General features: G+C 40.4%; 1 protein-coding gene across 1 annotated transcript in view; it reads left to right on the forward strand.

Annotated features, from left to right (window-relative positions):
- The window catches only part of LOC139653733 (SPRY domain-containing SOCS box protein 4-like), a 47,769-nt gene extending 44,748 nt beyond the window's left edge, over positions 1–3,021 (forward strand). Inside the window, exon 3 of the mRNA XM_071530679.1 lies at positions 1,058–3,021. Within this exon, the coding sequence (XP_071386780.1) occupies positions 1,058–1,185 (128 nt within the window). The 3' untranslated portion in view covers positions 1,186–3,021. The remainder of the gene's footprint in view (positions 1–1,057) is intronic.
- The last annotated feature ends 24,079 nt before the right edge of the window (positions 3,022–27,100 follow it).

The raw sequence follows: 27,100 nt of genomic DNA on the forward strand, positions 1-27,100 counted from the left end.
CTATGCCCTACAGCCTAGACCAGTCACTGTATCCTGTTTCTGTTGCCTCCTTAATGTCTGTATAAAGAAGAAGGTCAGTGGAGAGGAGGCAGACTCAGAGTATAGAAGCCAAAGTGGGCATATAACACACACATACACACACACACACACAGATGTAGGCATTTAGACATAAGCCAGGCTTCCTCCGAAATACCAAATATTTGTATGCAACTGATGATGTATTGAACTAGAAAGGCCAAATGGAAATAGCAAATTTCAATAAAAGCTCCTACTACCACAAAAAGGTTTTTACACTGTGGAAATATTTTTTTTGTCGGTAAAGAAATGTGTTAAATAGCGATGGAAAAGCATTTTTTGAAGTCTGCGTAAAGTGTCTTTCCATATTTCCTGTAGATTTTGTGCAGGTGGTTTTTGATGTATGTACATTCCCAGAACCCCGTCGATGGAAAAGCACCTATTTTTTTTTTTGCGACATTTCAAGAGTTTGTTTAAAATGCATTTGACAGTTGGATAGAAAGTCAAGGCGTAGAGGGTGTTAGTGGTTATATGGAGCCATAGTACTGTTTCTATAAATTGAAAACAGGGATCATGCATACAGCAGGTGGTGCACTGGTGTCATTGGTGTGTGTGAGTGGTGTGTGTGAGGAGTAGGTGGTAAAGGTGAACTGAAATATTTAAAGGTGTGCATCACCTGGAGAGGGTGAGGGAGAAGAAGCTCTTTCGTCTCTCACTCTCTCTTTTTTCTCTCTTTCTAGCTCTCTTTTCTACTTCTGTCTCTCAGTCGTTCATGTATAGCAAATACGGAGATGTATTATGCATTTAAAAAAGACAGAGGCACAACTGTACTTACATACTGCAAACATAAACATACATGCAAACACATACACACAGTCAAAAAAGTCACATAAAGTGTAACATTTCAAACTGTACACAGGTGGTATTATGCTCTGACCTGACATGTTTTCCTTACGGACGTCATCCAATATCCTGCCCTAACCTTTTTTCATCCTCCTCTCTCTCTCTCTCTCTTTCTCTCTCTCTCTGTCCTGACCTCCAGCGGAGCCCCTTCCTCTGATGGACCTGTGTCGGCGTGCGGCCCGCCTGGCGTTGGGTCGGGAGCGGCTTCAGGAGATCGAGAGCCTCCCTCTGCCCCAGTCCCTCAAGAATTACCTCCAGTACCAGTGACTAACACAGAGCCTGAACCAGCACCATAGAGTCAACTGGGACTACAAGGACACAAACCAGACCACCGTGAAGTCAAAGAAGGATGGATGAAAGAAACATAGACTGAAGGATGACAAAAAGGTGTCCGCAGGCCGAATGTCCACATTGAGAGCGCTATAGTCCTGCTATAGATGGACGGATAAAAGGATGGATAGAAAGACTGGTGGATGAATGATGACACCTGGTCCCTGGTTTCAAACAAAGGACAGAATGGATACCTGAGTTTTTGGGCTGCTTTTTCATCCATTTTGGACTTTGGATAAATTATTGATGATGGTGTCTCATCAGTGTCTCGCTCATCCAGAAAGAGAATCCATCTTCTGATGGCTTGGTGTGGTTAAGTGGTGAAAGAGATGGTGAATTTAGCACCATAAGGCTACCGCCACCTACTGATTAAAATAAAAACTGCGCCAAGAAAGCACATTAACTAATCCTATCCCTGGAGGCCTTTTTGACATAAATGACCATATCATTGCTACTGGATACTATTCTATATACCCATGGTCTCCCCTGGTGTAGGTGACAGGCAAACTTCCCAAGATCTTTTAGCAGCAACCATACAGAGCCCAATTTTCCAAGAAGATTTTAGCACTAATGTCATCTTTGCCCAATTGATTTGGGCCCAACCAAAAGCTCATATTGCATACAGAATAGTACAATTGATCAGAAAATGGCAAATGGCTGCAGAGTGTATGCAAATTCCCCTCATAAAACCTCACAAAACAGCATGCCAAACTTACCTTGTGGTTTGCATACATCTGACATCATTGCTATTAAAGAAACAAAAAGGAAATGCAGCTTGCTGTCTAAATTAGTGTTAAGTTGCACTGAGAACACTTCCTCACAGTACACAAAAACGTGTATTTTGATATCAATCATGTACAAAGTATTTTATACCAAGCCGTGGGTACAGAAATGTATGCAGTAGGTACGGAGGTTGTACACATTGTTGTGCATTTTGTATGCTGTAGGAGCTTTGGGTCATGGCCCCCCTGTTGGCAGTCCTGGCTGGGGACAGTATGAGGAGCCTAACCTGCTGTAGTAGCACCCTACTGTAACCCGCTGGTACCCAGCAGTGTCTGTCTGCTCCCCACACGACTGTCTTAACGACCACAAAAAGGACTGGAGCAGATCTAGTCATACTGGATCTATGTATTCTAGCTATACTGGATCTATGACCACTGCTGCTACAGCGGCATGGCAGATGTGTTTTTGGCTCAGAAGAAGATGTGGATGACCAATGCACAACCACACACACACACACAGACACACACACACACACACATACACACACACATGTGCACACATCAGTGAGCACACACACACGCACACACTGTAGACCAATCATCTTTTTGTTTCCTATAAAAGGCTTGAGTCACTTTTTTACTTCTGAGTTTGTATCCTACATCATTATTATTATTATTGTGAGTGTGGAGTCCGATTCTGATGATGGTAGAATGATGAAGTTGTTTTGATGTTTATTTATCACGAGCTAGTTCCATGTTTTTTTTTTTTTTTAATTGATCATTGATGGTTACATTCAGGTAAATTGAATGGAAAGATGATAGTGATGATGGGAGAAAGGAATCAGTTTTTGTAAAACCCAATGCTGCTTTTATTATTATTATTATTATTTTTATTATTATTATTAATATTATTATTATTAGTGCTGGTGGTGGTGGTTTTATCTCCTATCTCCATCTGTTGGGATGGGGAGAGGGGAGAGCCATTCAGAAAAGTAGCAGAATGTATGGACAGAAAGTGCTGTTGAGACTTCAACGGATGTGAAATGTGAATAAAAGCCAAGTGAATTTGAAATGTTTCTAGAATGTTTCTTTTGTCATTAGCTCCGCCCTCTCTCCACCTCTCTCTCTTTCTCTCCACCTCTCTTTCTGTACTTTCCTGTGTGAGAGCATGTGAGAATGTAAATGTGCGTGCACTGTGCTTACCGTGAGTGAAGCAAAATAAAAGAAACTATTGTTTCATTTATCGCATCGTCAGTGCTGAGAGTGCTTGGCACTTGTGTTTATCTGAGAGAAAGAGCCACAGTCACGCTCTGGAGAATCCAGTTCAACCCCAAGTCCAGCTGTGGATGTTTGCACAGTTGCAACACCACACACCTCAGCTCACGTCCATCCCATCGCTCTTTTTCATCACTTTGTTTTTATCTTTCACTGCACTTTCTGTTCTTGCTGTCATATTCATAACTCTTTCTTTATCTTTCTTCTTGTCATAGTTTTACTTATATTATAGGGACTCACTAGAAACAGGCACAAGTGTCATTTTGGGTCCAATCACTAGTAAAAAAGAAACACTTCATCATCTCTGGGCACATGAGATTGCTTTTAGGGCATTTTACGTTTTACGTTCACGATTTTTCGGAATGCTTCCTAAAATATATATATTAAAGCCATCCAAAATACATCACAAATTCCCAAAACAGTCAAGGCGGACACAGTAATACGCTAAAGAGCCTGATGGGTGCTGAACTTGTTCAGACACTCCATTAGCATCTTTAACTGTGTCTGAGGGAGCGTGTAATCCCCTGAGGGAGGCCTTGGCTGGGAAAATTGGAATGTAAAGCATTTGGCTGTGCTCTCTCTATTGCCAAGCCTGCAGTTTCCACTTCAGAAAGAGAGTAGCTAATGCGCTGCTCATCAGCTAGCTGTAAATACAGCTCACACGCCCTCACTTAGCCAGCAAGCTATCGATGCACTCAAAGTCTAAAGTAAAAACAGGAGGGCATCAAAGTGTGCAAAAATGGCAAATATGGCAAATGGGATCAGACCTTGTATTTCCACTGTAACCCTCGTCATGTCCAACTCACCACATCTCGATGCGTGAGGGATTGCTGTGTTGTAAATCAATAGCAAATGGTGTGATGATGCTCCTGGAAATCCTGAAAATGGATCCAGCCCTCAAAATTTCACAAGACTAGAGTCACCTTACCAAAAGGAGTGGCTGGCCCAATTCTGGTTAAGGATAAAGGTGTTTACTGTGCACAAAAAAAGTTGTTTTTCTTTAATCCACCCATAAATAAAGATCTCTCTCCATCACATCCCATAGATTTCCTACCGTTGCTGTGCTGATGTCACTCAATGCAAACCTTCTCTTTCCTTCCTCTGACACACAGGCTAAGGCACACATCTCCACCTGCCTAGCTGACATCTCCAGTTGGTTTCTGCGAGGCCCTTCTATCGAGGCACTAAATTCTGCCCAGATTGCCGAGAATTTCGGTGTGATCCTAGAAAAACAATTGCTTTGCGAGGCGTATACTGCAGCCACAACGTGATCCTGTAGGCTTGCGCGATTTTCTCATCAAGGAAGCTCCACCGGAATCCCGCTCAGTCTCTAGTCATCTCTCGTCTGCACCACTGTAACTCCCTTCTGGCTGCTCGTGTAAAATTGTAAATCCTGATGCTGTACTCTGCCACTACCGAGAACTATCTCTCGCTTCCCTGAGGCAACCTGGCCACCGTTCCACCTGGCCTCGACTGTTTTTCCTCCTGGCTCCCCATCGGTGGAATGACTATCCCACCCCAGTCAGGACTACAGAGTCACTCTGTATCATTTCATGTAAACTGAAAACTCTTTGATCTCTTTTCAAGAAACTACTTGATCCTGAAAACAAAACAACAAGGCTTTCTTAATATATAGGCAACCTGAGCATCTGAGCTGGTGTAGCACTGGCAGCTTTTTTAATATCAAGATCAAAGTTTAAAAATAACTTCAATGGACTTACGCACATCTCTATAATGACATTTTATTTATAGTTATTTTTATGATCCAGGTTTACCTGATTTATACATACTTAATGAAAAATGACATTTGTACTTATTGCACCTATATAAACTCCAGTAACCAAATAGATCTGAAACTGTGTCTCCCATATGGGAGCAAAAACACCTGCCAACACCCCAAAAACACCCTAACCCTGCTCTCCATTTCCTTCTCCATCCCCTCATATAGCTCATGTCAACACCATGGGTTCAAGTCCAGCTCAAAACCATAATGGTACACCAGTTCCCTTTGCTTTATACTATTTGTTAAACAAGCAGAAATGCCATGGAAATAACCTTCAAAAACCTTTAGAACCCTTAAAAAGAGAAATCCAAGATGTCTCCTATAGTATACTGCATGAAGCTCAAAGAAGACTTGTTTACTTATTCCTATGAGATTAGCCCTATCTGGAAATCAACCCACAGATTCACCTGTCTCTCAACTGCAAGGCAAATCTTGCTGAACCTTCAAAAAATACTTAAGCGAGGCAATATAAACACCCACAAACTCACAACTCTGACTCTATAAAGATAAATAGTTTAAAACAGAATAAAACACCTTGTATAACCTTGGACGAAAACACACCATCTATCCTGCCCATATGCTGCATCCATTTCTATCAAACGCACATCCCCAACGATCACTTAAGCAGTGGAATGGCAATAAAGCTGCACTAAGGTCCTGTTCTGGGACCTTGACAGGAGAGAGAGGCGTGAAAAGGTTCCACAACATGACACCGCCATGACACATTGCTCTTCTGGAGAGGGCAGTTTGCCTTGAGAGTGAGGATGAATTCCATAAATAGTACAGCGGGCGATTCCAGTTTTTTTCCGAGCTTTGTCAAGTCTTTCTGGGTAATTTAACAAAATGGCAGAATACCAGCCAACAAAAGCAGGGATGACTGTTCAACGTTTTCAAAAAATTGTTTTCCCTTTTTGCCATCAATTTTGACATAAAAAATATGTCATCCTGGAGCACCTATTCCCACTCTCTCAACTGAAGAGCTGAATGAAACAAACATTATGGTATGCCATGGTGGCTGAGTGGATCGGTGCACTTGCCAAAGAAAACCATCTATGACTGGGACCATCTGGGACTGCATGGGGTATTTTGGCTCTGCTGTCACATCTACTTTCACTCTACTAATTCAAACCCTGATTAAATAATAATTTTAAGGGAAGATGAAACGCCCACTTTCCCTCAAAAAAGAGAAGACTGGAACATAGTTGCGAGAAACGTCAGTGCATGTAATAAGAGTCCAGTGGAGCTGCTGTGTGGATGTTAGGTCTGCACCACATCAATCACAATGACTCACTCTTATTGAGATATTGGCTAAGACAACAAATCCCACCACACTATGTTTTGTTCAAGGATTAGTCAGTCATTTGTAGCCTACACACACACACACACGCACACAGATACACTACAGCAACAATGTCTCCACTCCTACCATTAATCAACAGACACTTTGACAAAACATAGCTCCCCCAAAAGCAGTGAGGAGGCGTGGGGTGGGTTTCCAGGGAAACAAGGGATGAGCTTAAACAGAGGGAAATAAATACGGATGGCAAGGAAACGAGGGCCTGCCACGTGTCGTGATAACAGCTATAACTAGAAAGGTGCATTTTCTGGAGAAAATGCGTGTGATTGCTGAGAGTGCAAACTGTGGCTTGTCAGTAAAAAACACTGGTGCAGTTTAGTGTGGGTACAGCTCACCCTTTCTGTTGGCTGTCTGTGACCAGTCTATCACTCTCCTCTTGCTGTCTCACTCTCTTGGTAAAACAGGGATAGGTAACATCAACTGACTGCACCTACATACTGGTGCTGATACTGGTCCTATATATGTACCAGTGGGTGTGTGTGTGTGTGTTGTGTGTTTGTGTGTGTGTGTGTGTGTATGCGGGTGGATGTGTACTGATGTGTAGTGCGTGTGGCAGACTATACACGCACTGGCAGTGGCACATACTGGTACCAGTAACTGTCTGTGTATGTGTGTGTGTGTGTGTGTGTGTGTGTGTGCGTGCAGGTGGATGTGTAGTGTGTGTGGCAGACTATACAAGTACTGGTACTAGCACATACTGGTACACATACTGGTACTATATACGCACCAGTAGCTGTGTGTGTGTGTGTGTGTGTGTGTGGATGTGTACCGAGGTGTAGTGTGTGTGTGTGTGTGTGTGTGTGTGTGGCAGACAATGCACGTACTGGCACTACCACATACTGGTACATGTACTGATACTATATACGTACCAGCAGCTGTGTGTGTGTGTGTGTGTGTGTGTGTGTGCATGTTTTGGAACATGACTTGTGGATCGTCTGTTCAAACTGAAATGGCTGAAGCAAAGTATAATATGTGTATGTAATGTTAAAACTGTGAGAAATGTGGCAGTTTAAAACACTTCTGTGAAGGAGCTGTAATGAGTGTCAAAGTGATAAGTAATAATGTTAGAAATGTACTAAAATTTCATAATAGTAACAAGTACAAAAGTAAGAAAATATGTAGGAAGGCTTATGTGTAACAGCTGGAAGGTGGAAAGAGTTTGACTACTATAACAGTAGGAAGGCGAACAAACGATCTAGATCATTAGTAGGAAGGCTATTTTGTAAGAGGTGATGGGTACAAGGAGTATGAAGAGTAGGTATATATTCAGTAGAAAAAACAGAAAATAAGAAAGTGACAAGTAATAATGTTAGAAATGTACTAAAATGTAATAATATTAAGAAGTAAAAAGGTATGAAAATATGTAAAAGACATGTTGAAATGGAGAAGAGTGAAATAAGCAGAAGAGCTGCATGTGTAAGAGAGCAGCACTGCAGCAGAAACTACTGTGAAAAAGAGTGGAACACTAGTGTCAAACAAACGTTAATATCTCAAAAACTATACAACGCATCGCTTATATATTGACATTGTGAGTGAGAGCAGAAGCATTTGAAGGGTTTGGTGTATAATATGTGTATGTAGTGTTAAAGTTGTGTGAACTGTCACAGTTCAAAAATGTGTGAATTTAGTGAAAAGTACAGCTTGCTACAGTCTGCTAGAGTGTTATGACATCACGCACTCTAGGCTGGCTCCATAGGATCCCATTATAAAGGTTGGTTTAAGGTTTAAGTATAAAACTTAAACTGTGATTACTCAAAAAGTACAAAAGGTATCAAAAAGCTGAATTAAAGTACCAAAAGTGGTGACCCGTTTAAAGTTTGAATGGAGTTTGTAGCTTAAAGTATGAAAGAGTAGTTAGAGTTCAAACAGGGCATGGTTTGAACAGTCCTCCCATAGACTTACATTGTAAAAACAGGTAGTAAAAAGTTGAATAGTTCAAATACAAATTGAATACAAATTGTAATGTCCTAAACAAGCTGAACAGTTTGAAGTTTGAATGAAGTTTCTAGCTAAAAGTATGAAAGAGTAGTTAGAGTTCAAAAAGGGCAGATTTGAACATTCCGTCCATTGACTCACATTATAAAAAAAAGTGGAAAAAAGTAGAATAGATATCACAAAAGTTTAATACAAGCACGCATGTCCTAAACAAGCTGAACATTTTAAAGGTTGAATGGAGTTTCTAGCTCAAAGTATGAAGGAGTAGATAGGTGCCAAAAAAGTGTACGGATTAATAATAATAAAGAGTGAGAAGATTATACCTGTGATTGCTGACTCAGCAATCACACAAGTATTACTGCTAATGGTCCCCAATGTCACACAGGGGAGTGTTTGCGTGTTGACGTGTGTGTGTGTGTGTGTGTGTGTATGTTAAATGTGTTGCATGTGTAAGTGCGTAAGTAATGCACTCTTTAAACTCACACAAATGACTTGAACATAGCCTTTGACGTTGGAAATATGTCATCATCATGGCACTGATCACAAGCCAGAGCACATACACTCAAACAGTTTAGTGCATATGTTTACAACGTCTTAGGTAATGACTGTGGGGCTGTGTGATGGTGAGTCCACATATGAGTTATGCTGTGCTCCAAGGTGATGTGAGTGTGCCCTTTAAAGACTGGTGATGGATTCTTGCCTTTATGACTTCAGAATGATGAGCTGATTGGTTAGGCCTGCATGTATGTGTGCGTGTGCGTGTGTGTGTGCGTGTGCGTGTGCGTGCATGTGTGTGTACGTGTGCGTGCATGCGTGTGTGCGTGTGTGCGTGCGCACATACGTTTGAGGTAATTTCACAGCATAGTGCATATAGTATGTGTTCATATCAAGGGTTTGGAGCCAGAAGGGCAAAACTGGCATTTTGGGGAAAAATGAAACTTTTCTAGTGGTTCCCATACAGTATATACGGGTACATCAGCAAAGTGTTGAAAGTGCTGATTTCAAATTTGCAGTGCACATCTATGATTTCTCACTTCACTGTGCATAGCTTTTGACTGTATAATCACAAGGCAGAACACTTATGCATGCTGATACTGACTGTGATAAAAAAGTAATAGCTTCATAAATTTGAGCTATTAAACAGCAGCTTGGCCTCACAGGGCATAAGAGATGCTCTGTTTGTATGTGTATGTATGTGTGTGTGTATGTGTGTGTGTACGACATGAGAGATTGCTTCCTGGGCATAGGCAGGTGTGTTGGACACTGACAAGGACACTGGTGCGTTGACACTGATAGGAAGTCAGCTGATATTGGCCAGGCTTTGTGGCTCTTACACACCCAAGGAAGAACACCCACACACATGCATGCACGCACGCACACACACACACACACACACACACCACACACACACACACACACACACACACACACACACACACACACACACACACACACACACTCTGATGAAGTCATCCTCTGTATGTGCGTGTTTCCGTCCTTTGCATAATACTGTATGTCACATTATGTACTGTTCTGGCCATTCAAGATATGAGAAAGACTTTTTACCTGTCAAACAGTGAATCCATCTGCCCTCCTATTCCTCTGACCATGGAAGATTGTGTCTGTCCACCACCTAGTGGTTATCTGTAGTTAATACATCTGGCTAGAGTAGAGTGATACTGCAGTACTGTACCTCTAGACTGAATTATCTTTTCTCATTTTGAAACATTACTGCATTACAAATACTGACTGATCATGCATAATTAATAAAAGATCCACACACATGTATGAAATCTCTACAAATTAAGAAAAAAATGCACACTGATTTTCATTCTTTAAAACTTAAAGCCAATCGAAAAGCTGACCAAACTCTAATAGTAATTGATTACATCCTTGCCAGGCCAAGGCACACTATGGTTATCTCTGATACAGGCCCATTAGTTTTATTGAACATCCAGCAATGGTGGGAGGTGATCAGTAAAAGGCACATTAAGCTACTAATTAACCTATTGTATTTCTCCATCCTGAGGGGAAACTGCTGGGTGTTGGAATGAATAGTCAGCAGTGTTGTAAGACGGGAAGCCTAAAGCATAGCTACACTCTATCCACAGAAGGTGTGGACCTAATTATAGATGCAGTCAAATGAAAGTCAGTCAAATAATAGCATAGTGAGATTGATTGCAGCACAGATCAACACCCTGCTCAAATTGCTTCTGTGGCTTTTTTTTTTAGACAGGCTGAGACATGATGTGGGAAAAAACAATCCAAACACTCTGAGCAATGTATGTCTGCTATTGTAATGCAATAGGAAATGGTATATGGGCTAATGCTTAAGTCCTATATAATCCAACTATCTACAGTACTACAGGGGTGACATTATAAGAGAATTATATGGCATACCACATACTTTCATTGTTGTGAAAGGCCACCTTTCAAATTTCCAAGCAACTAGAAGGCACTCAGTAGAGGGCAAACCTCCGCCAACGCTGAACAATTCTCCAACCTGCAAAGCTGCAGCCTCCATAACAGTTTATGTTTGTTTATTGTTTGTCTTCTGTGTTTGATTTGGCCTAGTAGTGGTAGTACAAACTTGTACCATATGTTCCATAGTGTTACTAACTAAAACATGACATTTTATTGAATAAGTATGCCGAAACAGGAGAACTGCAGGAGAAATTGAGTACTCCAATTTGACAATAAATTAAATAAGTAAAGCTCTTTAATTTTCAAATATCATTTATTTTTCCCACCACCCAACATCTACCTCACCATACTCTCCTCTGGTCCACTCACTAACACTACCGATTGACTAACACACCCCATTGTATCATTCTCAATGTCTGCCCTCACTATGCTTCCAAACACACATAACTGTTGATCATATCAAAGAAGAAATTCAGGTTCATCATCTAACACCTCCCAGCCCCATTTTTAAATGTTCAATATTGTTTAACCAAATAAATGAAAAGCAAATGTTGATTCAGCATACCTATGTTGATACAAACTGTTACCAGAATCATTTTATTTATTTTTGTACCTTTTTCTAGTTTCACACAGCTCCCATTAAAATACATTAAGTCAACTGAGAACAGAAGAAGTAGTAAATATATTAGTTAATCGATTTTGTAAAATTGCCCGAAAAAATAGTATAGAAAAGATGAGATCTTTATTATCACAGAGGTAAATCTTGCACATTGAGAGAGCCAGCAGCGCACAATAATACAGTGCATACCTACCTTCATAGCCTACATACATACATATATACATACATATATACATACCTACATACATACATACCACGTACCAAGATATTGAAGTTATAATAATTTCATAAATTATACAGCAAAATTATGCAGCAGTTCATCCAGAAGCCTCAACTTTCATAGGGCCATGTTTTATTACATTTATACTACATTTCAGACATACATTGACAGTCTGCAGATGGGACTTTTCATGTGTATGGTCTAGTGCTGTAAGATAGAAGGATGCATTTGTTGAAACCTTGATGGTGGCTTATTGATTTTTAAGCTGTGTCAAATACAACTGAATTAAATGGAAAAGGGGTCCAAAAACTTTCTATTGATTTTTAGGGGTTCTGTCCTAAAAGTATCTGGATCTCAGAAACCGTAAGCAATTCAGCTTCATCAATCAAACTTGGCAGATTGGTCCAAAGTCTCAGGCAACAAAAACTACATCAGTTGCCTGCATGGTGGCGCTATAACAAGCAACTTTACTTTGGACATAGTGTAACAGCTGCCACACCATGTATACGCAATTGACGCCCCTGATAAACAGTAGAAGTGAACTTGATCATGCCAAAAATTCAGGTAGGAAGACAATGATGAATGCTGAAATGTTTGTGGAATTGTTGAAGCCTTGGTGGTGGTTTATTGATTTCGAAGCTTTGTCAAATACAACTGAATTAAATGGAAAAGGAATCCAAAAACAGGAGACTATTGTTCATATATTGTATTTGAGTATGTATTGTGTATGGGAGCTTTCTTACTGAGATTCAAGCTGTACTTGAGCTGTACTGCCAAAAAGTGTGACTTCAGATGGTCATGATGATGGTATTGAACATACTGAACCGTCCGGTGGCTGCTGACACAAAGGAACGCCTGAGGCACTGCTGGGTGTTGGAATGAATAGTCAGCAGTGTTGTAAGACGGGAAGCCTAAAGCATAGCTACACTCTATCCACAGAATAGTGCCTGAGGCACTCTGTCCTGCAATGTAGGAGGATGAGCCTGTGGCTGAAAGTGCTCCTCATCAGCCTCAGCTCATCATAGAGAGGGTGAGAGGGGTTCTCCAGGATGGTGTTGATCTTTCCCCTCAGCCATCTCTCTGCCCCTACCTCCAGACTGTCCAGTTTGAGCCCCACCACAGAGCTAGCCTTCTTCACCAGCTTGTTTAGTTTGTTGGCATCACCTGCCTTGATGCCGCATCCCCCCCAGCACACCACAGCAAAGAAGAGCGCAGTGGCTACTACAGACTGGTAGAACATCTGCAGCAGCCTCTTGCACACATTGAAGGACCTGAGCCTCCTTAGGCCTGCTCTGTCCTTTACTGCAGGGACAGAGCAGTGTTACTCAGTGTTGTCCGAACAGTCCAGTTTATTGTTGAGCTGCACTCCTAGGAACTGATAGGAATTCACCATCTCCACCAGTCCAATAGCTCCAACCCATTCCCTGAACTGTACTTGTGGACAGCTGTCACTGCCTTTGCTTTGACAACCTGGCCATCGCTCCATCCAGACTTGACTCTTCTCCCTCCTGGGGCCCCAGTGGTGGAATGATCTTCCTATTGCAGTCATTCCCCATTTTCCATTGCAGACTGGAAATCCATCTCTTCAGACTCCACCTCACCTCCATCCCCCTTCCCCAATACAACTTAAAGCTCTAAATTGGAGAAAAGACAATGCATGAGAAAAAGTACGGAGAGTGATGAAGAAAATATGAGAGGACTCCGTCTTACCATGCTGGGGGGGTCTGGACTATTGCTGGGCGTACCATCTTCAAAATGCATGCATGCTGGCATTGGTTTATACATGCATGCTGGCACTGGTACATCTCTGGTATGGTGAAATTCTAACATCTCAATGCTGAAAAATCAAAATCAAATAATTCATTTCAAGGAGAAACTTTGTATTGCAGTCCTTAAACTGGCAATTTTGGTGACTTGAGAATTCAATGAGGATGTTTTAGGTAAAAAACAAAAACGCTCTTTATGTGTTCATTTAGCCAGTGTGTGCGTGCATGCATGTGTGTCTCTATCTTGTAAATACCTTTACCCATGCAACATTTTTTTTTTGCCGAATAAATACTGATACAGCTATTGGGAATGTACATTAATAGCCAATTTTGGAAAAAATATTAATATTGTCAAGGAGCTACGTACATTTTTAGCTTACCTCTTATTACTTGAAATTATTGTATATAATGTAAATTGTTCCTGAATGTACCTATATGTAGAAGTGCACACAAGTACAAACCAATACCTAAGGCCTCTGTGGGCTGCAACACGTGGGTCATTCGCCTCAATAAATAGCTGTTTTATCTGCAGATCAAAGTTCCTTAATCCCTCTCATTCAACTCTAACCCTCACACCTAGAGAAGCGCTCTTTGAAAAATCTAAGATCTAAGTGTGCAAAAAATTTGTTTGCACTCAATTTTCCACTTGCTCTTGGCTGTGTACCAAATGTCCTGTACCTGTTGATTCTCACTGTTTTTTTGTATGTAATTTTCCGCACTTAGGATAAAATCAATATAGATATAGTAAAATGTGCATTGCAAAATAAAGATTGACATGTAAGCAAAGGATGAGCAGCGAGTATAAAAGTGTGATACAGCACCAGATGACATACAGACAAGGCGGGAAAGAGCAACCAGAGATCTGTGGTAAGCCCTCTTTTTCTCTGTATATATTTTAGGATAAAAAAACAAAACAATCATCTGAGATGTTTTGGTTAGATAATTGGATTGAATAAAATTATCTAATGTAACAAAATGTTGCACTACTTACTCTCAGTACGTATGTAGAAACCTGCCTTGGATGTTACAGGAAAAGAGAATGGGTTATCAAGCGGGCAGCTCATATCACAGCTGTTTCATTGAATAAGGCCCAGAACACCTCCAGGAGGCTCATAATACAGAATCAGAACTTACGTACTTATAGAGCACCTTTCAAAAGCAAAGTTAAGAAGTAATTCAGTCAGAAAATCAAATGAATGGACTAATACATAACATAACTAAAAATGCATGCCAATGAATATAAAAATCCTAAAAAGAGTAATTACATCACAATTAGCACAGTCGAAACAACTATGTAAGAGTGAGACGATAAAGGTGCAAAGACAGCAATGTAAGAAGTGGTGTAAAAGAAGGTGCTTAATATATTAGCCTGATCTTCTTGGGCATGCCTGTAAGAGCAGGATTGACTTTAGAATAGCTTAGAGACCCTAACCAAAGGATCGCCTCTTTTAACATGCAACACAATATGGCACTGAAACCTGTTGTTAATACAGAACTGCATGACATTCCCAGTTCATATTCCAATTTTAGAGCGGACTGTGAGAGATACAGACAGAAGTGAACCATGCATTGTGTTGGGGTAACTGCCACCGTGCTGCTGGCACTGCTGTATATCCAGGACACTACAGCGGTGTCCAGAGGTAAGTACTATACAGCCACAACTGCACTGGGTAGACAGCAAGAGCCAAAACCTGAGACACTTGTTCCTATTAAAGCACTAGTATTCACACAGCTGATGTTTCTACAGCTCAGGCTGAGTCCATCTGTGAAAACAAATTTCCAACTGTAACATGTGATGACCTTGGTAAAGGATGGTACAAGATGACTGAGACCCGCTGTATTAAATTATTCACAAAAGAGAAAACCTTTAAGGAGGCAGAGGTAATACAAACACACACACACACACACACAAACACACACACACACACACACAGACACATCAGTATACAGACACTAAATAACTCACTCACTCCATGCAGACGTTCATGATGAAATGCCAATGAAGACTGATACATGCTCATATTTCCTTTGATTTCAGGCAACCTGTCACAATGTATGTAGCCAGCTGGTCTCAATGCACAGCGTTAAGGAGTATAGTGAAGTGTTATGTTTGCTGCTAAGGTCCAGCAAAAAGCAACTACGTGTTTGGGTGGGAGGCGAAAGACAGGTGAGCAATCATTTAATCAGCAAATAGCTGACTGGCTGAATGACTAAATTGATGGATGGATGAATAGATGGCTGGATGGAACAAATAGCTTGATGTATGACAGTAAGATGGAATTGTTCATCATTCACAGGTAACTAACTTTTTTTTTTTTTTTTTCAGAAAAATGGCCATTATGGCTGGACCGATGGAACTAAATTCAACTTTTCCAGATGGAATCCTCACCAGCCAGACTTCTATGGGAAAAAAGAGACTTGTATGGAGATGAACTATGCATGTAAGTGAAAATAAGGAGATAGGAAGAGAGGTGATCAAAGAAAAAGAAAGGGATTATTCAAAGAAAGGGATGAGGAAGGTAAAAAAAACAATGTGTGTGAATATTTGGACATGAAGAAACAATAACAGCCTGCTCATGACACCAACAAACTAGACTAAATGCAGGAAATATTGTGATTATCTATTTTGCTTCTGTGGATAGCTACCTTTTTGAAGTATCATAACATTTTTTTTCCACAAATATGTGAATATAATGTATATTATTCCACTCTGTAACAAGCGCATAAAGAACAAATGTTTTGAGCTACAACACGTATTTTCACTGAATGTGATGTTTTCTTATGCCATGTTTTCCAGGGTTGGGACACTGGAATGACCATTTGTGTTCAGTGAAGAAGGCCTTTGTGTGTGCCAAGACAATGATCTTCGAATAATGTTTGCATTCACAATTTTGTAATTCAAAGTCGATATAAAGACTTGATAAATTGTGATTCAGTTGGAGTAGTCAGCTCCATCTTAAACACTGCAAGCTTTCAAAAGTTACTGCAATAAATGTTCTTCAGAAACATGTGCATGGTTACTTGTTATATTTTTGTGTGTATTTAGTCATAAATATGATGGCAAATACGATTTAGCCATCGTAGAAGTACCCACTGTACATCTATCCTGTATTTCTCTTGCGGCATCTTCATTTACCTATAGTGAAATATAACTGTTATGCTAGATAACATACAGTATGATGACAGACAATTCTTTGTGCTTTCTGTCAGCTGGCCAGGGAACAAAAAAAACCCCTCACCTTTAGGGAATAGCTAAACACCAGCAGATTCAGGAGATTAGTCCTACACTGTTGAATGCAGTGGCTGCAAAAATCCCATCTCTATCCCAATTATTCAATGCAAAAATGGCCTATTTCAAAAAAGTTGGTTTACAATTTACAATTAAAATGATCCACATGATCCATTACATGAGGTGAATTGTGTATGTTGTGTTAACCTGACGCGCCAGAACCATCTGGGAAGTCGTCCTTGCAAACTGTTTGGAAAAGGGCAGGCACTTTCAAAAAATACTTGGCAGGTGATTGGATGAACCATCTGTCTATCACCGTCTATCACGGGCTAACTTCAACCAATCAGATCAATGAACCATATAAACAAACTCTTGCCGACACCAGTCGGGAGAAGAGCAAAAACATCTTTTCCATCCAGAAAAGCCTTCAGTGCCGTTCTTTGCTCTTCTTTCAATGAAGAAATACTCTCCAGTTCAGAAATAACTGATGTTATAGCAGCATCTATGCTAGCCTCTTTAGGAGCCGCCATTGTTGTGAACGAACAGTCGCTTCTGGCTGTCGTCACACCTAAGCCCCGCCCCTAGCTGCCCTCATAGGATGCTGATTGGTCCGCACCACTGTGGTTCGGCCACAAACACATAACTTGAAGCCTGGCAAGATGGACTCTCGCGTGATCGTGATCTCGCGAATGCAGCTGCCTCGCAAGGTAAATGTTGGGTAGTGAACGTGCCAAACAGACTTCCAAGGATTGTTTTTACTGTTTATTTAAAGCTAAATAACTTGTCATTGTTCACAAACCAAATACAAATCCCAAGATGTAACCAAAAATCAAAAATCTGCAGAATGGCATAATCGTGAATACGCAAGTGACTTCAAAAAGCTCTGTCTAACTCGCCACAGTCCTCTTGATTGCCTTTTTTATTTTACATCGCACAAGGGGGAGCCCACATTGCATATCCTTGCTCTAGGCTTACTCACACTGTCCAAACGGACTCATGTGCCAACCAACACCATGGCTGAAGGCTCAGAGTCAGCTCGCAGCAGCGGCAACCCCCCGCCAAGCCCAACATCGTATCCCCCCAAGAAGAAAATAAAGTCAGATGTATGGAAATAGTTAGGTTTTATAAATGAATATGCAGGCCAGAAGAACCACTTTAAGATTTTTTTAACAAACGTGTCCCAACCTAGCTGGTCATCTCCGTGACTACCATCCACAGAGGCTTGTGGAACTCCAGGTAAAATTAACTTCTACCTATTTGTTTCTAGCATGTGAGGATGGAGAATGGGTAGCCCACTCCATCTCTGCTCTGTTGAATGCTTCAGTAACATTAGTTGATTCATTCAACGGAACACATGGACTGTGTATTGGTTTGAAAAATACTCTGCCGCTCGATTGCGTTTGTTTGGCTAGCACAGAGGCTGCATTGTGTGTTCGCTGTTATTAGGAGCTTTAAGCCATTATCATAGGGTTCACATCAGAAATCGCTCTGCCTTCCTCCAGGCTACTTGTCCTGAATTGTCCCATTCATCTCTTTGATCTCATTTTTAATTGTCGATGCGATTGCTGATATAAAATAATGAAGTACATTAAATTGATAAGAAAACCTGTCCTAACGGAGGACAGCAGGAAAGAAGAGAGGAAACATTTGTATATAAATTATACTTAGATTTTGTAATGGTTTATTTCAACCAATTACTTTTTTCATATTTTGATCTCCCTCTTGCTTTTCAAAATAGAGGAGGAGCATCCTCCTCTGCCTCTATGGACCAGCCTCCTCTGATGCAAAATGATGATACATACATACATACACCATGTTCATTTATTGTCCATTTTAAACATTCATTACAATGACAATCTATTTAAAGATGTTATTGAAGTTATAATAATTTCAGAAATTATACAGCATAAATTATACAGTAGTTCATCCAGTTTTATTACATTTATACTACATTTCAGACATACATTGACAGTCTGCATGAGTGAGACTTTTCATGTATTTGGCGGTTTATGGTAGTGAAATGAACATTCAATTCACAGGCAACAGCTCTGGTGGACATTCCTGCAGTCAGCATGCCAATTGCACGCTCCCTCAAAACTTGCAACATCTGTGGCATTGTGTTGTGTGATAAAACTGCACATTTTAGAGTGGCCTTTTATTGTGACCAGCCCAAGGCACACCTGTGCAATAATCATGCTGTTTAATCAGCATCTTGATATGCCACACCTGTCAGGTGGATGGATTATCTTGGCAAAGGAGAAGTGCTCACTAACACGGATTTAAACAAATTTGTGAGCAAAATTTAAGAGAAATAAGCCTTTTGTGTGCATAGAAAAAGTCTTCGATCTTTTATTTCAATTCATGAAAAATGGGAGCAAAAACAAAAGTGTTGCGTTTATATTTTTGTTCAGTGTATATCAAAGTGGTTGACTTGCTGCAAATTTCAGTACTTGTTTGAGTGAACTTAGCTGCAAATTTTTCAACTTGTGCTTTTCACAGTTCTTGATCGTTATATTTTTGCCGCAGAATATTCCTTATACATTCCTGCACTCGTAATTAAACATGCATGAAAAGTGTGTTGGTGCAAAGCCACTCAACTACTGAGCCCTTATGGCAATGTTTTGGATTGTTAGTGTGGTGGTCAGAAAAAAAGGGACAATGTGATCATGGATTGATGTTTGCATTCACATTTTGTAATTCAAAGTCGACATAAAGACTTGATAAATTGTGATTCAGTTGGACTAGTCAGCTCCATCTTGGGGCGCTTTCACACCTATAGTCCGTTTGCTTTGGTCCGAATCAGTGGATGAGTTGCTACTTTGTTGCATTTTTCATTAGGTCCGTTAGTGTTCACACGGTCCTGTGTTAAGCGAACCAACATTTGTAAACAAATGACACACGGTCCTACATGCCGTTCATCTATTGGACAGAACATTTCCGAGAGAAAATCACTTCCTGTCAATCACATTGTCACGGACAACAATGGAGCAACAGCAGCATTTTGCGATTGCAATAGTAGCTTTGATTATTATGATTTGGTGTTGCAACCAAATAAGAACAGTGCAATGTTGTTATCAATAGTTGTTTATAAAGTTATTTGCTAGTTTGCACCAGCCGAAGTCTTTCGGCCCAAAGAGTAACCGCAAACCGTGACCAGTTACGTAAACTCGCTGGCGGCCGCCAAGTGTTTTAACCACCGTAAAATGTTCACACATGCGTGGTACAAATCGGGCAGGAATAAGCACGCGCATGTGCATAACGGATCGGGCAGCTGGCACGTCCTGTTAAATATAAAACCCGATAAAACCATAAAACATGCAGTATCAAGTTTGTCCAAGTGGAGTTGCTGTATCTAGCTGTCCAAGATGGCGGACCCGCTTGCGCATGCGCGCGCATGTGCAAAACTGATCGGGCAGCCGGTACGGATCGGGTACTGACAGGTCCTATATTAAGTCCGATTACGTTCTCACCTAAAGCGAACCGAACCGTGGTTCACTTGGAAACGGACCGAGTCCCAACTTTTCAGGAGGACCATGGTTCGCTTGTTTGGTCTGCACCAGAATTCGAATGCATGTTCTCACCTCTCCAAACGAACCGGACTTACGGAGTAAACGCACCATGATTCGATTAAAACGGACCAAACCGGGTAGGTGTGAAAGCCCCCTTAAACACTGCAAACACAAGCTTTCTAAAATTACTGCAATAAATGTTCTTAGAAAACATATGCATGTTTACGTCTTACATATTTTTGTATGTATTTAGTCATAAATATGATGGTAAATACGATGGTAGCCATCATAGAAGTACCCACTGTACATCTATCCTGTATTTCTCTTGCGGCATCTTCATTCTCCTGTAGTGAAATATAACTTACGCACATCTCTATAATGACATTTTATTTATAGTTATTTTTATGATCCAGGTTTACCTGATTTATACATACTTAATGAAAAATGACATTTGTACTTATTGCACCTATATAAACTCCAGTAACCAAATAGATCTGAAACTGTGTCTCCCATATGGGAGCAAAAACACCTGCCAACACCCCAAAAACACCCTAACCCTGCTCTCCATTTCCTTCTCCATCCCCTCATATAGCTCATGTCAACACCATGGGTTCAAGTCCAGCTCAAAACCATAATGGTACACCAGTTCCCTTTGCTTTATACTATTTGTTAAACAAGCAGAAATGCCATGGAAATAACCTTCAAAAACCTTTAGAACCCTTAAAAAGAGAAATCCAAGATGTCTCCTATAGTATACTGCATGAAGCTCAAAGAAGACTTGTTTACTTATTCCTATGAGATTAGCCCTATCTGGAAATCAACCCACAGATTCACCTGTCTCTCAACTGCAAGGCAAATCTTGCTGAACCTTCAAAAAATACTTAAGCGAGGCAATATAAACACCCACAAACTCACAACTCTGACTCTATAAAGATAAATAGTTTAAAACAGAATAAAACACCTTGTATAACCTTGGACGAAAACACACCATCTATCCTGCCCATATGCTGCATCCATTTCTATCAAACGCACATCCCCAACGATCACTTAAGCAGTGGAATGGCAATAAAGCTGCACTAAGGTCCTGTTCTGGGACCTTGACAGGAGAGAGAGGCGTGAAAAGGTTCCACAACATGACACCGCCATGACACATTGCTCTTCTGGAGAGGGCAGTTTGCCTTGAGAGTGAGGATGAATTCCATAAATAGTACAGCGGGCGATTCCAGTTTTTTTCCGAGCTTTGTCAAGTCTTTCTGGGTAATTTAACAAAATGGCAGAATACCAGCCAACAAAAGCAGGGATGACTGTTCAACATTTTCAAAAAATTGTTTTCCCTTTTTGCCATCAATTTTGACATAAAAAATATGTCATCCTGGAGCACCTATTCCCACTCTCTCAACTGAAGAGCTGAATGAAACAAACATTATGGTATGCCATGGTGGCTGAGTGGATCGGTGCACTTGCCAAAGAAAACCATCTATGACTGGGACCATCTGGGACTGCATGGGGTATTTTGGCTCTGCTGTCACATCTACTTTCACTCTACTAATTCAAACCCTGATTAAATAATAATTTTAAGGGAAGATGAAACGCCCACTTTCCCTCAAAAAAGAGAAGACTGGAACATAGTTGCGAGAAACGTCAGTGCATGTAATAAGAGTCCAGTGGAGCTGCTGTGTGGATGTTAGGTCTGCACCACATCAATCACAATGACTCACTCTTATTGAGATATTGGCTAAGACAACAAATCCCACCACACTATGTTTTGTTCAAGGATTAGTCAGTCATTTGTAGCCTACACACACACACACACGCACACAGATACACTACAGCAACAATGTCTCCACTCCTACCATTAATCAACAGACACTTTGACAAAACATAGCTCCCCCAAAAGCAGTGAGGAGGCGTGGGGTGGGTTTCCAGGGAAACAAGGGATGAGCTTAAACAGAGGGAAATAAATACGGATGGCAAGGAAACGAGGGCCTGCCACGTGTCGTGATAACAGCTATAACTAGAAAGGTGCATTTTCTGGAGAAAATGCGTGTGATTGCTGAGAGTGCAAACTGTGGCTTGTCAGTAAAAAACACTGGTGCAGTTTAGTGTGGGTACAGCTCACCCTTTCTGTTGGCTGTCTGTGACCAGTCTATCACTCTCCTCTTGCTGTCTCACTCTCTTGGTAAAACAGGGATAGGTAACATCAACTGACTGCACCTACATACTGGTGCTGATACTGGTCCTATATATGTACCAGTGGGTGTGTGTGTGTGTGTTGTGTGTTTGTGTGTGTGTGTGTGTGTATGCGGGTGGATGTGTACTGATGTGTAGTGCGTGTGGCAGACTATACACGCACTGGCAGTGGCACATACTGGTACCAGTAACTGTCTGTGTATGTGTGTGTGTGTGTGTGTGTGTGTGTGTGCGTGCAGGTGGATGTGTAGTGTGTGTGGCAGACTATACAAGTACTGGTACTAGCACATACTGGTACACATACTGGTACTATATACGCACCAGTAGCTGTGTGTGTGTGTGTGTGTGTGTGTGGATGTGTACCGAGGTGTAGTGTGTGTGTGTGTGTGTGTGTGTGTGTGGCAGACAATGCACGTACTGGCACTACCACATACTGGTACATGTACTGATACTATATACGTACCAGCAGCTGTGTGTGTGTGTGTGTGTGTGTGTGTGTGTGCATGTTTTGGAACATGACTTGTGGATCGTCTGTTCAAACTGAAATGGCTGAAGCAAAGTATAATATGTGTATGTAATGTTAAAACTGTGAGAAATGTGGCAGTTTAAAACACTTCTGTGAAGGAGCTGTAATGAGTGTCAAAGTGATAAGTAATAATGTTAGAAATGTACTAAAATTTCATAATAGTAACAAGTACAAAAGTAAGAAAATATGTAGGAAGGCTTATGTGTAACAGCTGGAAGGTGGAAAGAGTTTGACTACTATAACAGTAGGAAGGCGAACAAACGATCTAGATCATTAGTAGGAAGGCTATTTTGTAAGAGGTGATGGGTACAAGGAGTATGAAGAGTAGGTATATATTCAGTAGAAAAAACAGAAAATAAGAAAGTGACAAGTAATAATGTTAGAAATGTACTAAAATGTAATAATATTAAGAAGTAAAAAGGTATGAAAATATGTAAAAGACATGTTGAAATGGAGAAGAGTGAAATAAGCAGAAGAGCTGCATGTGTAAGAGAGCAGCACTGCAGCAGAAACTACTGTGAAAAAGAGTGGAACACTAGTGTCAAACAAACGTTAATATCTCAAAAACTATACAACGCATCGCTTATATATTGACATTGTGAGTGAGAGCAGAAGCATTTGAAGGGTTTGGTGTATAATATGTGTATGTAGTGTTAAAGTTGTGTGAACTGTCACAGTTCAAAAATGTGTGAATTTAGTGAAAAGTACAGCTTGCTACAGTCTGCTAGAGTGTTATGACATCACGCACTCTAGGCTGGCTCCATAGGATCCCATTATAAAGGTTGGTTTAAGGTTTAAGTATAAAACTTAAACTGTGATTACTCAAAAAGTACAAAAGGTATCAAAAAGCTGAATTAAAGTACCAAAAGTGGTGACCCGTTTAAAGTTTGAATGGAGTTTGTAGCTTAAAGTATGAAAGAGTAGTTAGAGTTCAAACAGGGCATGGTTTGAACAGTCCTCCCATAGACTTACATTGTAAAAACAGGTAGTAAAAAGTTGAATAGTTCAAATACAAATTGAATACAAATTGTAATGTCCTAAACAAGCTGAACAGTTTGAAGTTTGAATGAAGTTTCTAGCTAAAAGTATGAAAGAGTAGTTAGAGTTCAAAAAGGGCAGATTTGAACATTCCGTCCATTGACTCACATTATAAAAAAAAGTGGAAAAAAGTAGAATAGATATCACAAAAGTTTAATACAAGCACGCATGTCCTAAACAAGCTGAACATTTTAAAGGTTGAATGGAGTTTCTAGCTCAAAGTATGAAGGAGTAGATAGGTGCCAAAAAAGTGTACGGATTAATAATAATAAAGAGTGAGAAGATTATACCTGTGATTGCTGACTCAGCAATCACACAAGTATTACTGCTAATGGTCCCCAATGTCACACAGGGGAGTGTTTGCGTGTTGACGTGTGTGTGTGTGTGTGTGTGTGTATGTTAAATGTGTTGCATGTGTAAGTGCGTAAGTAATGCACTCTTTAAACTCACACAAATGACTTGAACATAGCCTTTGACGTTGGAAATATGTCATCATCATGGCACTGATCACAAGCCAGAGCACATACACTCAAACAGTTTAGTGCATATGTTTACAACGTCTTAGGTAATGACTGTGGGGCTGTGTGATGGTGAGTCCACATATGAGTTATGCTGTGCTCCAAGGTGATGTGAGTGTGCCCTTTAAAGACTGGTGATGGATTCTTGCCTTTATGACTTCAGAATGATGAGCTGATTGGTTAGGCCTGCATGTATGTGTGCGTGTGCGTGTGTGTGTGCGTGTGCGTGCATGTGTGTGTACGTGTGCGTGCATGCGTGTGTGCGTGTGTGCGTGCGCACATACGTTTGAGGTAATTTCACAGCATAGTGCATATAGTATGTGTTCATATCAAGGGTTTGGAGCCAGAAGGGCAAAACTGGCATTTTGGGGAAAAATGAAACTTTTCTAGTGGTTCCCATACAGTATATACGGGTACATCAGCAAAGTGTTGAAAGTGCTGATTTCAAATTTGCAGTGCACATCTATGATTTCTCACTTCACTGTGCATAGCTTTTGACTGTATAATCACAAGGCAGAACACTTATGCATGCTGATACTGACTGTGATAAAAAAGTAATAGCTTCATAAATTTGAGCTATTAAACAGCAGCTTGGCCTCACAGGGCATAAGAGATGCTCTGTTTGTATGTGTATGTATGTGTGTGTGTATGTGTGTGTGTACGACATGAGAGATTGCTTCCTGGGCATAGGCAGGTGTGTTGGACACTGACAAGGACACTGGTGCGTTGACACTGATAGGAAGTCAGCTGATATTGGCCAGGCTTTGTGGCTCTTACACACCCAAGGAAGAACACCCACACACATGCATGCACGCACGCACACACACACACACACACACACACCACACACACACACACACACACACACACACACACACACACACACACACACACACACACACTCTGATGAAGTCATCCTCTGTATGTGCGTGTTTCCGTCCTTTGCATAATACTGTATGTCACATTATGTACTGTTCTGGCCATTCAAGATATGAGAAAGACTTTTTACCTGTCAAACAGTGAATCCATCTGCCCTCCTATTCCTCTGACCATGGAAGATTGTGTCTGTCCACCACCTAGTGGTTATCTGTAGTTAATACATCTGGCTAGAGTAGAGTGATACTGCAGTACTGTACCTCTAGACTGAATTATCTTTTCTCATTTTGAAACATTACTGCATTACAAATACTGACTGATCATGCATAATTAATAAAAGATCCACACACATGTATGAAATCTCTACAAATTAAGAAAAAAATGCACACTGATTTTCATTCTTTAAAACTTAAAGCCAATCGAAAAGCTGACCAAACTCTAATAGTAATTGATTACATCCTTGCCAGGCCAAGGCACACTATGGTTATCTCTGATACAGGCCCATTAGTTTTATTGAACATCCAGCAATGGTGGGAGGTGATCAGTAAAAGGCACATTAAGCTACTAATTAACCTATTGTATTTCTCCATCCTGAGGGGAAACTGCTGGGTGTTGGAATGAATAGTCAGCAGTGTTGTAAGACGGGAAGCCTAAAGCATAGCTACACTCTATCCACAGAAGGTGTGGACCTAATTATAGATGCAGTCAAATGAAAGTCAGTCAAATAATAGCATAGTGAGATTGATTGCAGCACAGATCAACACCCTGCTCAAATTGCTTCTGTGGCTTTTTTTTTTAGACAGGCTGAGACATGATGTGGGAAAAAACAATCCAAACACTCTGAGCAATGTATGTCTGCTATTGTAATGCAATAGGAAATGGTATATGGGCTAATGCTTAAGTCCTATATAATCCAACTATCTACAGTACTACAGGGGTGACATTATAAGAGAATTATATGGCATACCACATACTTTCATTGTTGTGAAAGGCCACCTTTCAAATTTCCAAGCAACTAGAAGGCACTCAGTAGAGGGCAAACCTCCGCCAACGCTGAACAATTCTCCAACCTGCAAAGCTGCAGCCTCCATAACAGTTTATGTTTGTTTATTGTTTGTCTTCTGTGTTTGATTTGGCCTAGTAGTGGTAGTACAAACTTGTACCATATGTTCCATAGTGTTACTAACTAAAACATGACATTTTATTGAATAAGTATGCCGAAACAGGAGAACTGCAGGAGAAATTGAGTACTCCAATTTGACAATAAATTAAATAAGTAAAGCTCTTTAATTTTCAAATATCATTTATTTTTCCCACCACCCAACATCTACCTCACCATACTCTCCTCTGGTCCACTCACTAACACTACCGATTGACTAACACACCCCATTGTATCATTCTCAATGTCTGCCCTCACTATGCTTCCAAACACACATAACTGTTGATCATATCAAAGAAGAAATTCAGGTTCATCATCTAACACCTCCCAGCCCCATTTTTAAATGTTCAATATTGTTTAACCAAATAAATGAAAAGCAAATGTTGATTCAGCATACCTATGTTGATACAAACTGTTACCAGAATCATTTTATTTATTTTTGTACCTTTTTCTAGTTTCACACAGCTCCCATTAAAATACATTAAGTCAACTGAGAACAGAAGAAGTAGTAAATATATTAGTTAATCGATTTTGTAAAATTGCCCGAAAAAATAGTATAGAAAAGATGAGATCTTTATTATCACAGAGGTAAATCTTGCACATTGAGAGAGCCAGCAGCGCACAATAATACAGTGCATACCTACCTTCATAGCCTACATACATACATATATACATACATATATACATACCTACATACATACATACC

Source organism: Centroberyx affinis, unplaced genomic scaffold (assembly GCF_046629955.1).
Source record: "Centroberyx affinis isolate AG114_WGS23_722 - 3 ecotype Tasmania unplaced genomic scaffold, CSIRO-AGI_Caff_v1 ptg001954l_1, whole genome shotgun sequence".
Lineage (NCBI taxonomy): Eukaryota > Metazoa > Chordata > Actinopteri > Beryciformes > Berycidae > Centroberyx > Centroberyx affinis.